We start from the raw sequence: 15,640 nt of genomic DNA, 5'->3' as shown, positions 1-15,640 counted from the left end.
AGCCGTGACTCCGCCTCGGCAGTTGGCGTCGGGCGGGTTGACGTCACTGCGGAAGCGCCGCCGTGTTGTGGTGTTTACAGGCGAGGGTCGCTCGCTGGCGGTGGCGGAGCCGGGCTGGGCTTAAGGGCGCTCGGGCCAGAGCGGCGAAGGGGCCGCCTCAGCGCCCATGTGCCCTCAGCCGCCCATGGAGGTGATGGAGGGGCCGCTTAACCTGGTGAGTGGCGACGAAGGAAACTGGGCTTCCCAGTGACGAGCTGACGTGGCTGGCCGCCGGGCGAGCGCTGCCGCTCCGCCGCGGGAGGGAATGTTTGGCTCCTTGGCTTGAAGCGGTAGGCCGTGCCCTCTCGAAACTCCCGCAACAACCCCGTAAGATAGGGCCGTGGAGGTGGTGGTCGCCTCTTTGCAGTTGAAGAGAACTCCCCAGGCCACTCCTCCCTTCCTGACGAGCACGGCTCGGGTTCAAGACTTCCTGTAATGTAGTTCAGCCGGTTAGCCTTCGCGGATTCACGCAAGCCCTAAAACGGGCGTTGGCGCCTCCAGGCACGGTCGCTTCTTGGTCCCATTTCCCCCATCGTCTCCAATCTTAGAATGCAATTTTTCCCTTATTTTTCAAGGAAGGGTGGGCAACTCGTGGGTATCTAGATGTTAAACTACAAGTCCCATTACTGTTGGACATGCTGGCTAAATGGGATGAGAGTTGTAATCCAACAACATCTGGATGGCTGGAAGTGGCTGTCCATTGACCCTGAACTCCAATGTTTGTCAGCTGTGATTAGGGCTCAGGAGTGGTGGCAGATACAATCCAGCAAACAATCCAGAGGTTCAGCACTTTTACTGTGCATAGGTTGAGTAATGGGAGAACTAGGTTGCTTGCTGACCCTGGTGATCAGCGACTAATTTACCCGTGTCAGATTCACAGAACTTCCAAACTAAGAGATGCAGCTGTGGGCAGATATGTGATGGTGGGGTATTGATGTTTCATGTCTAGCTTGAGAGTTTTCTGAAGCTGTCTCTTGTGCTAGAGGTACACATAGTGTGATCCATCAGGTTCTTGTATGTTCCAGTACTGGTGGAAAACAGTTGTGAGAAGGATGGGAGGGAGTAATAAACCTAGATTGCATTCTATGGTTCCTGAAGTTGATAAGTCAGTAAGTTTTATTATGATGATCACCACTACTGCCACTGCACACTTGTGTCTTAACTGACAGTTGTGGGGAGGTAATGCCAGATGTGGTTTGTGGGTTTCCCAGCGTGCACTGTCTGTGGGGTAAGTAGCTGCGGTCCTCTTGATGCTACAGTTTCATTCAGCACAGCCAATAGTGAATGGGTATGGAGTTGCAGTCTGAAAACATCTAAAGTTCCATCCTCTAAGTGGTTGGCATTTTATCCATAGTGCAGAGAAGACAGTTGAGCAGAGTCTGGGAGGAAATTCTGGACCATGCCTGTTTTGGCATCTGTGCAAAATGGAGCTTGAATTTACGTATATAAATTCCCAGTTTAGGTTGTGTCATGCCCACAAGCTACTTCTCTGGACTTGGACAAGCAGTTCTGTGATAGAATAGATGGGATACAGTCATCACACTTGAGTTTACATATATAGATACATACTCTTCCAGCCTTGATATATATATTGTGTATGATTGAGAACTGAATCATACACAGTTTGAGAAAGAACAGATAGAAGCGGCTAGGAATTACTGCTAATTTCTAGGTATGTGATGCACACTAGTACTGAGTACTTTTGTTGGACTTACAGCAGAAAGTACCTGTTTAGAGGAAAGACTATTAAACTGTCAACAAACTTGATAGTTTAGCTTGAAATGTGTACTTGTCCATTCAGTGCTGGGGTTTGGGGCACCAGCCCCCTGTGTACAGTAGTTCAAAAGCCAAGTATAACTCTTGTACCCCCTAAATGTAACTACAAAGCATGAACAGTTTATTAACACATACACACAGACCTCCTGCAGCCTGCATCAGCCTCTCAGCATGTGCCAGTACTGTCTCTGGCTACCATGTGGAGCTGCCATGCCAGTAGAGGAAGCTGGCTGGGCTGCTGCCATTGGATCGAGGACCACCACAGCACCAAAAAAGGAGCCTCAGTAAGTCTGAGACCCATCTTTCTCAGGCCACTTCGTGGAGATGAATAACAGCACAGTATTTATTGAACATGATTGATTGAAATATTTGTTTTCTTAATTGAAAAAAAAACCATATATAACCAAAATGGTGCTACTCAGACCTGTGCAAGTGTAAGCTGTACTGTATTTAATTTATAACTGAACATGCTGTGATATGATGAAGCTGTGTATCAGCTAGTACTGATTTGAGTATATATACTTAGGAAGCTTCATAAAATGCTTGAGCTGCAATCCAGCTGAAACTTTGGCTGAAGTCCAACAAAGCCATACGTAATTTGCTGCTAGATTAAGAAGACAGAAAATAAGAGTGCTGCAACTTGACAAGGAAAAGAAGCAGTCATGAGGAGGAGAGACAATAGAACTGCTTTACTTCAGTGTCTTGACAATGAATACAAGTTGTGATGTTATTTCTCTTCATTCTGATTTACAGACATTATTCACAAAGTTGAAATATTTTTAAAAAGCATTAATAAGTTGATGTTTGTAATTTTGTGATTCATAGAGCGCATGTAAGTTGTTGGGTTATGTTGAGAAATAACTTTATTTAAGGATAAAATAAAGAAGCAGGTTAAAGTTTCCCCACCAATGTGGGTGGTCATATGCCAGACCTGTTTTTTTCCCACCAACTGGAGTAAGTGTGATCTGATGGTGACAGACCTTGTGTCTGTCCCCTTGTCATGGTCGGATCACCACCTAATAAAATGTAACCTCTCAGTGGCCCTCCCATCTTTCAGGGAGCACGGATCTATTATAATGGTCCACCCTCGAAGGCTACTGGATCCTATAGGATTCCAGGATACCATGAGAGGGATTCCAGCAGATCTGGCTGTCGAGGCTCTGGTGAATGTTTGGGTTATGGCCTCCAATAGGTCTCTCGACACGATCGCTCCTAAACACCCTATCCAATGCAGAGCTCGGCCAGTGTCCTGGTTTAACCAGGAACTACGCGTGATGAAGCAAACTAAGAGAAGGCTAGAGAGCAAGTGGAGAAAGAAATGACCAGATAGGCGGGGTATAAATAGAATAAAAATAAATAAACCGATGGATTATAACAGAGAAGCTGTCAGGGTTGCAACCAACCATTATCTGGCCAAGATAAGGGCTGCTAGTTGAGCTCACCTTGCTGACCAGATAAGTGAGGCTTCAAATCAGCAGGTGGAGATTTTCCATATAGTTCGCGACCTATCTGGAATTGGTCAGGGTGAAGGGTCACCTTCTAGTATCTCATCTGACCAATTTGCAACATTTTAAAAATCTAAAGTGGAGGCCATCCGCCAGGTGGAGCTTTCTCCTTTTTTGGCGACAGTGGATCGAGCAGAGATGTCCAGCGCTCCGCCTTGCCCGGTGAGTTTTGTTCATTTTCAGCCTGTGACACCAGACACTGTGGACAAGGTGCTAGTTTGCTGTTGGGCCACCACCTCCTCTCTTAACCCTTGCCCGTTCTGGCTAATCAAAGCAGCCAGGCCCACAACAACTGAATGGGCCACAGCGATAATTAATGGGTCTTTCCAGGAGGGCGGGTTCCCTCTGCCCTCAAGGAGATGCTCATTAGGCCCATTAAAAAGAAACTCAATCTGGGGGCGGACAATATAGGCAATTACAGGCCCGTCACTAATGTTTCTTTCATTAGCAAAGTGGTAGAGAGGGTGGTGGCCGATCAGCTTCAGGCACACTTGGATGATACAAATGCCCTGGATCCATTCCAGTCGGGCTTCAGGCCGCGCCATGGTGCAGAAACTGCATTGGTCGCCCTGTTAGATGACCTATTGAGGGTGGCCGATGGGAAAAATGTCCCTTTTGGTTGTCCTCAATATCTCTAGTGCCTTTGATACCGTCAACCACGGTATCCTCCTGAGGAGGATCTCCGAGTTGGGAATTGGTGGCCTGGCGTTGGTCTGGCTCCGATCCTTCCTGGGGGATCGTCCTCAGAGAGTTCAGCTTGGGGAGAGTGAGTTGGCTCGTGGAGCCTCAATTGTGGAGTTCCACAGGGCTCGACTATCTCCCCAATGCTCTTTAACATCTATATGAGGCCACTGAGTGAGGTCATCAGGGTGTGTGGAGCATGGTGCCATCAGTACGCTGATGACACCCAGCTCTACATCTCCTTTTTTCCAAATGCAGGTGATGCCGTTCTGTCCCTTCGTCGCTGCTTGGAGTCTGTACTGCAGTGGATGCAGGAAAATGGGCTGAGGCTGAACTCGGACAAGACAGAGGTCCTGAGGGTGGGTGGATGCTCCATCAGCAGTTTGGGAAACTCCCTCTCTTTTGGGGGGGTGACTCTCACTGTGAAGAGTGAGGTTCGCAGCTTGGAGATCCATCTGGATCCGGCACTCACCATGGAATCCCATGTGGCGTCAGTGGTCCGTTCCACATATTTCCATCTTTGGCGGATTGCCCAGCTGTGTGCTTATCTTGATGTTCACCACTCTGGTCCATGCGCTCGTAATCTCGAGATTAGATGACTACAATGCCTTCTACGTGTGGCTACCTTTGAGATCGATGCGGAAACTCCAAATGGTGCAGAATGTGGCGGCCAGACTTCTTAGTGGGGTGAGAAAACATCAACATATCACTCCCACTCTGGCCGCCTTACACTGGCTGCCCATTCGGTTCTGCGTTGATTTCAAAGTTCTAATGCTTACGTATAAAGCCCTAAACGGTTTAGGGCCTCGATATCTGGCGGAACGCCTTCTCCCACCTAAATCTACTCATATCACTCGATCTAGCCAGGAGGTGAGGTTAAGAAGCCTAACGTCGAGGGAGGCCTGGAAGGAAAAAACAAGAAACCAGGCCTTCTCGGCAGTGGCTCCTCACCTTTGGAATAACCTCCCTTCCGAGATCTGTATGGCCCCTTCGCTGGGCATTTTCAAAGGCCAATTGAAAACCTGGCTGTTTAGGCAAGCCTTCCCTCCAGCCACTACTTGATTGACTTTTTTCTTCCATCTTGAGTACTGTCTATTTATGTGTTACTTTGTTCTTATATTTAAATTGTTTATATTATATGCTGTTAGCCACCCAGAGTAGTCAGTTGACTAGATGGGTGGGGTATACATTCAATAAATAAATAAATAAATATCCTGTTTTGCCAACCATGAAGAGTTTGCTAGCTAAACAAAACCAGGAAGTAATGGTTGAATGATGGCAACAACACATGATTGATGTAATGACCAAGTTATTTAAATTGGGAAGAAGTTAGAAATCAGGTAGAAGCGAAAGAAGAAAGGAGAGTTCAACTATAGATGAGGAAGAACTTCCTGAGAGTAATAGCAATTAAACAGTGGAATGGATTGCCTTAGAAGATGAGGGACTCTCCTTCACTGAAGATTTTTAAACAGCACTCTACTCATTTATCAGGATTTATTTATCTGTGTCTTTCCGACTTTGATGGGGAATTTAACTTAAATATTCTCCTGGGGTCCTTTTCAATTGTGATTCTATTAGTTTTGTAATTCACTTGCAGTATAAAGTGATGTGATATTTTCAGAAATGTCAAAGTAATCCAGGGTTTGGTGTGGAATTTTATGAAAAGTGAAAAAATACAATGCTTTTAAAAACACTCTTTACAAGCACCAGGTCACTGTTTCTTTAGGGATATAAGAAATCCATCATTTCTTAATTTAATTGAAGAGAAGCAAAGTAAAGATGGAAATTCAAAATGAATGGAACATTCAACAGTGAAATAGAACGTAATCATGTATTTGAACGTAGTCTGTAAAGTGTTATGCAAATGTAGAAAGCACTCATTTTCATTTTAAAAAGTGAGAAAAGCAAACAAAGAAACTTGTCTAATTTATTTCTTTATATGTCACTATCAGCAATTTCTAGTTCTGATTGTTTTAAATCAACATCAAAATATCAAAAAATCAACTTGTTTGTGTTGAGACATACTTCTGTACATGTCTGCTGATTTCTAATCTTAGGCCTGTTCCTTTCACATGCTGAAGAAGATTTCATAATCTCCCCCCCCCCCTCTGGAAAACAAAACATCGTAGTCCTGGGGGCAGGAGAAGACTTTTCCCCTTGATTTTTTTCAGAGTGTTCGTATTTCTCAGAATAGCAAAACAGACAAGGGCAAGAGTATAGTCTCCGTGGACTCATGGAGAATCAGTGGGAAATGCATAGTTCTAATCCGGCTTCTTCTTTGTCCCTCCAATTCAATTAACTAGAGATAAAATTAAACTGAACGTCTTGGTTTGATTATGCTGATATGGAAAATTATAATGGCCCTGGCTTGTGTTTTTCATATCTGTGGAATATTTGTTCAAAGTTATTTCAGTGCTATACTACCAAGTAAGCAAACAGCTGGAATTGAGGGAATGTGGTTATAAAAGTTACTTGGATCTATCTAATGTTTTGGAATACAATTTTCCAGATTCTGATACAGGAAGAAACTTTAGTCCTGTTTTGATCTAAACCTATCAAAATATTTTTACATAAGAAAAGGAAGAGTATGCAAGAAACAGCTTGTGAGTATCCTCAGTGGGAGAGCTGTGATTAGACAGAAAATAAAATTTACCAGAACAAGAGTGAGAGGAGGCACCATATGGAATTTACCAAGAGTAGAGCTTGCCAAACAGGTGGGCTTTTTCATTGTTTCTAGTTAGTTGAGTATATGGAGCTACCCTATTTGGGTCATCTAGCCCAGTGGTCCCCAACCTTGGGCCTCCAGATGTTCTTGGACTTCAACTCCCAGAAATCCTGGCCAGCAGAGGTGGTAGTAAAGGCTTCTGGGAGTTGTAGTCCAAGAACATCTGGAGGCCCAAGGTTGGGGACCACTGATCTAGCCCAATCACCCTAAACTAGCATTGCTCTGATATTTTGATATTACATCTTCCATTAGACCCAGTGGTCAGTAGTCAGTTATGGTTAGTATTAGGGAAGAAAATTGATGGACCAGTGAAGGTGGGGGATGGCTGATCCAGTCAAAGTACAGTAGTTACTTAGTTTAGCAGAAGCTCTCTGAGGTCTCTGGCCAAGTTCTTTGCCATTTCTTTGCCATGAATGCTGGTAGAAAGCATGTGTCATGGCCACACTTTATGCCATACTTAAGCATTAAGTATAAAATTGCAGCAAAGCAGGTCATATGTTGTGTAGAAGATTAGCAGCACTAAATTCACCTGAGGGTCAGTTTTGTCTCACTGGTTCTGTTCTACACTGACTATGCATCAGTGTTTGCATCTTAGTAAAAGAGATAATGTGTTCATATTTCGATTATAGAACCTCTGGTATGCCCGTGAATCCATGTAAGATTCTTTCACCAATGATATGTTGAAAGTCAAAAATCATTAATATAAGATTGTCAAATAAATTACCTTCCATTAACAATCAGGGTCTCTGTCTCTGGGTTGTTGTTTTTAATGGAAGTTTATAATAAGGATACAAAGACTATTCCATAGCAAATGAATAAAATAACTAAATTTCAGTTTTTCAGAATGTGCAACTATTTTTTATTATTAAATTACATGTCACCAAAAGAAATTTACCATTATATGTTTGTTTATTTGTTTTGGACACAAACTCCCAGAATTATCTAGACATTTCCAAGGCAGAACTCTGGGAGTTCCACCTAGGGCATGCAGCCTCAGAGTTAGGCCCTGCTCTAGGTGAGTGAAATAATGGTGGTTGAAGCTGGGGGTCGGTGGGCTGGAACTTCCATAGTTCTGCCTGATAAATTTTTAAAGAAATTTGGGAGTTGGAGCCTAATACAAAAACCCCATGGCACACTGCTAGCTATCAAGCCAGTTCTAGCTTTTGATGATCCTTTACAGCGTTTTCACAGTATAAAGTAGTGTACTCAGAAATGGCCGAAGAATCCCTTTTTCTGGGTCTCTTTTGGAGTGATCAGCTTAACTAAGGCCACACTGGCTGTCTCTTCTCATTGGAGACATAGTGAGGAAACTGAACTCAGAAAATTGAAATAGGCTCAGAAATAAGCTCACACTACAGTGTGAGTGGGCATTTATAACAGAGCATGGAAGTAAAAGATTGTTTGACAACATTTGTGTTTTACCTTCTTGTGGAAAGCTATCTTGGTATGTGGTATGTCAGACTGTTGGCAGCGGTCAGGACACCTGTTGGAACATGGAGGCACTTGAGACTAACTTGGATGATTGTAGATTATTTTGAAACACTATCCTCTTCAAAAGGAGCAGTAAACCTTAGGAGTGAGCAATGTGTCAAAAGCTAGCTAGCTAGAAGTCCAGTTATTTATGCAGACCATGGCATCTTACTTTTCACTTTAGATGGGAGTGCACAAGGGGAACTGATCTATTTTAAATGATGTGATATGCAGGAAATCGTACCTCTTTTTCATGGGAAGATGCATGGACTCTAATGTGCATTAGTGCATATGCATTGTCACAACTCTTGCTTTGTCTTTCCTTATATGTTTCTAAATACCATTCAGAATTATGTAATGTAATTTGCATCAATTTAAGTGACCTCATATTTTCTCTAACTTAGAACATTTGCAAACCTTTTAGCTAATCATCTCTTTAATATAGTGGTCCATATTTATTTTTGCTTTGATAGCTCAGTGGTTTAGGTATCTGGCTACAGAGCCAAGGGTTGGTAGTTTGATTCCCCATTTTGCCTTGTGTGAGTAGAGCCAGTCTGTGTGGCCTTAGGCAAACTGCACAGTCTCAAGGTTCCCCAAAAGAAAGGAAACTACGTCTGAGTATTCTGCACGTAGAAAACCCTAAAAAGGGTTATCATAAGTCAGAATTAACTTGATGACACACAATTATTATATTAAATTTTACATACTGCATGTTTCCCTTTATAAGACAACCCAATGTATAAGACGACCTCCCCTTTTCTAAGCCCAAATTAGAAAATTTGATCCATGCTTTTCCCTTCCTATTACTAAGCCATGGAGCTTGGTAAAAGAAAGGGAAAAGCAGGGATCAAAGGGCTCCCTTTGACTGCCATTTTCCTTGCCTCTTGTGAAGCCATGAGGCTTAGCAAAAAGAAAAGGCTCCCTTCAGGTAAAGCAGCCATGAAAGGGCTGCATGATCACAGCCCTTTGATCCTGAAGCCCTTTCATGGCTGCTTTCCTAAGACCCACGGGGCTTCAAAAAAGGCAGGGAAAGCGGCAGCCTTCCGTATATAAAACGACCCTCAATTTTTTGTCTAATATCATTTAAGGAAAAGGTGTTGTTTACTGTGCATTTTCTTCCAAGAACATTCTAGATATTATTATTATTATTATTATTATTATTATTATTATTATTATTATTATTATTATTATTATTATTATTATTATTATTATTATTATTATTATTATCATCATCATCATCATCATCATCATCATCATCATCATTATCATTATTATCATTATTTGGCTGACTAGGAACATGTCTGTCTTGTCTGGATTAAGTTTCAGTTTATTTACCCTCATCTAGTCCATTACTAATACCAGACACTGATCTAGAGCCGAAAGAGCTTCCTTAGATTTAGATGCCAAGGAGAGTTAAAGTTGGGTGTCATCTGCATACTGTTGACACCAAACACTAGAATTCTGGACAACCTCTCCCAAAGGTTTCATGTAGATGTTAAATAAATCTGTCTGGGCTTTTTTCTCCAGTCTTGAGCACTGAAATCTGTAGTGTTTGCTAGAGTAACATTCAAAATAAATCACTGTTGCCTTTCTTTAAAAGTGTGTGTGTGGGCTTTCTGGCTAGTTTCTCTTATCTCCACTTCCTTTTGTTGCAAAATGGGTACATGCTTTTAGTGTCATAGTGGCTTGGCTCTGAAGGAAAGCCAGGTGTGTCCTACTACTTGAATTTGCCAGGCGGCATCCAGATGCAGATTCCATAAATTCTCCCACAATATGTGGCAAAGAACAAAATATCAGCACTTATTGAATTCAAGACCTCTCTCTCAAAACAAAACTTAAGAATAATATTTCCTTTTTCTCTTTTGGAGCTGCTCTTTTCTGATAGACCACTACAGAATCAGAAAATCTTTTTGGGATCCATTGTATGTTAAGTCAAAAACATGTTTGTGGAAGGAGATGATCTACCCTTAAAATGAACTCTGTTACATCTGACATTAGAAGAAGTGCAGTTTGCAAAAGTTTTTCACCCTAAAGTATATGGTTCATTTGCCAGAAAGAGGAAATAGCTGTGGTTTCACAGGCAAACTTACTCTTAAGAGATTGGCTTCGTAATGGTTCTGTACGGGGATGCTAAATAGCCTTACAGAAGACATGAAACAAAGCTATAGCTTCTGTTGTATTAAGTCCCTTTTTCCTATTTATATGTTTGCCTCATTTAAAGATTAAAGCAAGTATAAATGCTTAAGTAGCGGCCAACTTTTCCAGTGTAAAAAAACAACACCAAAACCTCATTTTTTTTGTTTTGTTTTGAAGGCTCATCAACAGAGTAGAAAAGCTGACCGTTTGCTGGCAGTGGGGAAGTACGAAGAAGCAATTGCTTGTCACAAAAAAGCAGCAGGTTAGTAGGTAATCGTGAGACTGTGTATAACATAGCAATTGTGGAAGTATGCTCAAAATGTACATTGACCTGATCCTGGCTAGGGCAAATGTGTTATCTTGGGAACTGAAGAGATGTAAAATAAGAGGTGCATGTAGGGAGGTAAAATAAGGATGGGGTTTCTGATTTCTTGTATGCATATGGTTACAGTTTCCTGTGGTCTAAACATTTATTGTGTGTTTTATACAGCATATCTTTCAGAGACTATGAAGCTGACACAGTCGAATCAGGTGAGATTGCATTGTTTAAATTGTTTTAAATAATAGGTGTTAAGTATGTGGTCTTTTTGGTGTCATCGGATTGTGCCTCCCATGTTCCTTTAATTCTGGCTATTCTGTCTTAAAAGTGGTGAGGGTTGCAGTCCGAAAACATCTGGAGGGCCATATATTTCCTACTTCTACTTTAAAGAATTGGAATATGATGCTCAGAATATTTTTACTTCATTGTTTAAAAGGTGCATTTGATTTAAAAAAAAATTTAAAATACGTGAAAACAGGTCTTAGGCTGTAATAGCTTAGTCCACTATAAACCTGATGTACTTTTCAGAAAAACAGACCTGAACTGTAAATCTGTTTTAAAGGGCCATCATAATTTGCCTTGTTTTGTCCATGACGGTTCTGTAGAACAGTTGACAGATTGTTTCTTTTGATAAGGGCTGCCTGAGGCTTACCACCTCCTCCCCTTTAATCCATCCAGTAATTGGGTCAGCAAAGCAGAGAAGCCTTCCATCAGAATCTTCCATCCTTCCCCAGTGCAAGACCATGGCTTCACACTAGTCCATGCTAAATCAACAACCATTTTGCAGAAAAAGATAAGGTACTCTCAATGGAAGGAAGAGTTTAATTCTGCAAGTGTCAGTTGCTTTAAAAATGGTTGAATTGATCAAGTACTATTTTTAAGTGAACTTGAAATAAGGAAAACACGGGTCCAAAGGTTAAGAGATGTACAACTCAGTTAGGAATAATTATGCTTCTTTAACACTGAAGTCAATTAAACAGTAGTGCCATTTGGACCTTGATACCTGTTAGAACATCTCTCTTATGAAGTAGTTACCCATTCTCCCAGCACTTCACAGTCCAGGACGTTAAAAACAATAACACCATGATAGGTTAAAAGAGCCGACACCAGAAACCAGGCTTTGTGGGTTGTGACCCCACACCTCTGGAATAACCTTCAGCAGAGATTTGTCAGGCTCCTTCCCTCAGTCTTTAAGAAGGCAGTAAAAACAGAACTGTTTAAATCTGCCTTTTATTGGTTATTGTACCTGTGAAGTCCAATGTTGTCTTAAATTGTTTATTTAGAGGATAGGCTAGCTGATCAGTGGTTTTATCAGTTGATTGATTTGTCTGTTGATTTGTATTTGCATGATTTTTGTATTTATTTTTTCTTGTTATATATTTTGTTGTAAACTGCCCAGAGAGTGCATTGCATTATGGGGCAATATAGAAGTTGAATAAACAAATATTAGAAGATACCACTTATCAACATGCAAATTGTGGAAAATATCACATTTCAGAACAGGTTTGCATGTTTTCTTTTGTTTTTGTTTTTTTACACAAGATGGGAATATTGTTTTTGCAAAGAGAAAGATGATGGAAAGGGTAATAAAAACAGCAACTTTTTTTTCCTTCCTGAATTGTTCTTGCTGGTTCACTCAAGCCTCCTGGCTACTTATTTAGTCACAGTCAGAGTCTGTCAAATATCCTGTAAAACCCAGAATGTTGTGTGATGGGCAGTTCACTGTTGTTGGGGTTTTTTTTAGCAATGTCAGATGGTGGAGGTATCCTGAGAGGGGGTTGCTTGCTTCCTAGCCCTACACCAGTTGGGAAGAAACTGAATAACACAGAAGAGCCATTTCCTATTGTTGAACTGTCAAACTGCAGCCAGGTCTAAGTAGGAAGGCAGGAAAGCAGGCAGGCTTCAGAGGCAAAGGCCATTTCCAAGGCCCCGTATGAAGCTATCCCGCTTGCTGCAAAAGCTGGGTAATTGTCTTTATATAATGCATTCGAACAATCTGCCAGCTCTTTACTTAATATAATTAATAGCCAAAAATGGCTGATTTTTCAGAGTAGTTGTTTTCAGTGAAATTAAAAGAGCAGTAAAATAGAAGAGGAACTACATCTGGCCATCCGCAGGTACAAGCAAAAGGGACAAATCCTTTAATTCTTCATATTTCTAGAATCCTTGCCTGCTATGTTTATTTTTTTGTTATAGCTTTTTAAGATGCATGATTGATTAACAGTTAACTAACTTGTTTTTGAAATTTTAGCAATACCAAATGCTTTGGCTAGGATTGGTGATTTAGGGTTCTGTAAGTGAAAATGTGTAAATCATGGCAGCAGCTCGCTGAAGGGCTATTTACACTCCTTCATGACCAGCTGTGTGTGCCCCTGAACTATACTCAGCACCTTGTTAATTAGTGGCATCTTGTTGCCTCAACTTACGCAGTTTCACTAATGCAAGCCTAAATCATCAATTGGATTCTGTCTGCATTTGATTAAAGTACTTTAATACTAACAACTGAATATTTTGAATAAGAAATAGTTTTCATCCTTTGACCTGTTAAAATGCCAAATCCTGTCTTATAGTTATATCCAAGGCTTAATAGAGTATGGATCTATGGAGGTGAAATTCAGTCTTTTGTTTTCATCTTTGCACAGGCTCAGTTATCATTGGAATTACAAAGGGAAAGTCACCTGAAACAAATACTACTTATTCAAGAACGGTGGAAAAGGGCAAAAAGAGAAGAGAGACTCAAAATCCAGCAGGCTGTGGACAAGGATAATGCTGCACACTTGCAACCTTCTTCCAAACCATCAGCTGAGGAATGTGATGACCAAAGTGTAACAGCACCCACTAGTCTCAAATACAACCCCTTGCCAGTGAAGGATATGCAGGCCATCCATGGTGTCTTGGATAGGGACCCAGATACACTACTCTTTCTCCTTCAGAAAAGAAAGGAACCGCTGGAAGTATGTGTAAGAAGCAAAACTCCAAAGGATGATAAGACAAAAATAGAGGAGCAGGCCACCAAAATTGCACTTCTAGAACGACATGTAGAAGTCCTCTTAGCTGAAAATGAGCGATTAAGGCAAGAGAACAAGCAGCTCAAAGCTGAGAGGGCCAGGCTCCTCAAATCCCCTCTAGAAAAAGAGCTGGATGTAGATGCTGACTTTGTAGAGAAGTCAGAGTTGTGGGGTCTGCAGCAGCATTCAGAAACTGCAGCCTCCTCTGCTTCCTCTTGGCAGAAATTTACAACCACTGCAGGGAAGGCCAAGGACATTCCTATCCCCAGCCTTCCACCACTAGACATTCCATCCTCTGAGCTTCCACTCTTAGAGCTCTCAGAGGATATATTGAAGGGACTCATGAACAGCTAAGTGAAGACCACAGTGGATGCCTACCTGTAGTTCATCAAAATTCTAAAAAGGGAAAGCCATCAGTACCACAGAAATCCAAGAACAGAAGCATCAACTCCATACCCTAGAAAGTGGGGAGAAAGGAGACTTGGTCACTGTGAAAAATATACATCGTGTTGGATTGGATGGGTAGAGTTACTATTTACCATCGTTGGTAAAAACAAAACACTTTTTTCGCTCAAGCCAAATGACTGAAGGTAAACTTGATAACACAGTTCTACAGGGTTTATCGGTATGCTATGTGTAACAAGTCTCTAATGCCATAAAATAATGCAAAACCTACATGGTATGAGAGTGACCGTTTTGGCAATGGAAGACATTTTCTGTCATGCATTTGATTTCTAGTTGATTTAATCGTGCACAAAAACCAGTCAACTGATTGGAAGTTACTTCTGTTCCACTGCAAGATGGATTTGTGTGCCACACTTCTGCACTCCTGACGTAAAATGTAATCTCAGCCAATCAGGAGACATGCTAAATTTCCATTTTTTAAGGAACCAAATTTAGTTTTGTTGGAATATTTTGATTTGTTTACATAATCAGGGTGCTTCATAATGTGTGTTTTCTGTATAAGAAACTACTAGGCATTGTTCTAGACAAATATATAAGGATGAGCAGTCCTTGTTGCATGAATGGAAGTAATAGTAGTTGCCAGAAAAATAAAATGTTTCAGGTCTGTTTTGAATCTTTTAGTTGTTCATTTCAAAACTCAGACTCAGGCCATTAGATCATCTAAAGCAAAGCTATCTGTTCTGATTGGCAATGTTTTTTCATGACTGCAAGCAGAAGTCATAATCCTTGGAGGTGTACATTTTTGTTGTTGTGAACTGCAATTCCCAGAATTCCCCAGGTGGAATTCTCAGAGTCTCAGCCCACAAATGCACACCTACAGAAACCTACATGTTTCTCACTTGGATCAAGGCGTTCCTCAATGTTGGCATTCCCTTCTCTGAGCCTTGTTTCTTCTTGGTAATGGGGGAGGAAGCTGCTGTGCTGCTCCCAGGAGTTGTAATCTCACTGCTCATTAGGCTCTATAGAGGGTGCCTCCGAAAGAACTCCCAGAATTCTGCCTGGTGAATTCTTGCAGTTGAACTAAAAAAAACTGAAAAAACACACACCTTAGCCCTGCTATGTGAAATATAAATCAATGATTGAATGTACAGTATTTGTACACTATGGTCTCAAATACAACCCTTTGCCAGAGAAGGATATGCAGTCAGTCCATGCGTTGTCCTCAAACAGTAAATATTGGGAGGTTTCAGTAGTGTGGTCAGGGTTTCCAATGTATTGTTCGCTGGTGTAGAATCTGTGAAGATCTTTCTACGTCCTCACAAAAGACTGTGCATTGTCCCCCATTCTCTGTTTTCCCCAACAGAAACAAAAGAACAATCTTGTTCTTGTAAAATGTTCAGTGGTGAGAGAGGAAGTGAATGGCATAATTTCTGCCATTTCTGCTTGGTATGTTTCTGTGTAGCGCACAGTCCATTATTATGAATGAACAATCTATGTGACAGTTATTATGTGATGGCACCCATAAATAACACTTCCCAAATTGCAAATGTAGCAATGGGCTAAAAGTAGTAAGGGA

General features: G+C 41.4%; 1 protein-coding gene across 1 annotated transcript; it reads left to right on the top strand.

Annotated features, from left to right (window-relative positions):
* The first annotated feature begins 21 nt into the window (after nucleotides 1-21).
* On the top strand, nucleotides 22-14,737 carry NRBF2 (nuclear receptor binding factor 2). The gene is made up of 4 exons (XM_020793202.3): nucleotides 22-214; nucleotides 10,510-10,594; nucleotides 10,823-10,863; nucleotides 13,294-14,737. The coding sequence occupies exons 1-4, from the start codon at nucleotides 167-169 to the stop codon at nucleotides 14,011-14,013; spliced, it is 894 nt and encodes a 297-aa protein (XP_020648861.2). The 5' UTR covers nucleotides 22-166; the 3' UTR covers nucleotides 14,014-14,737.
* The last annotated feature ends 903 nt before the right edge of the window (nucleotides 14,738-15,640 follow it).

Source organism: Pogona vitticeps, chromosome 3 (genome assembly GCF_051106095.1).
Source record: "Pogona vitticeps strain Pit_001003342236 chromosome 3, PviZW2.1, whole genome shotgun sequence".
NCBI lineage: Eukaryota > Metazoa > Chordata > Lepidosauria > Squamata > Agamidae > Pogona > Pogona vitticeps.
Note: the sequence above shows the minus strand (reverse complement) of the source record. Positions and strands in the feature narration are given on the sequence as shown.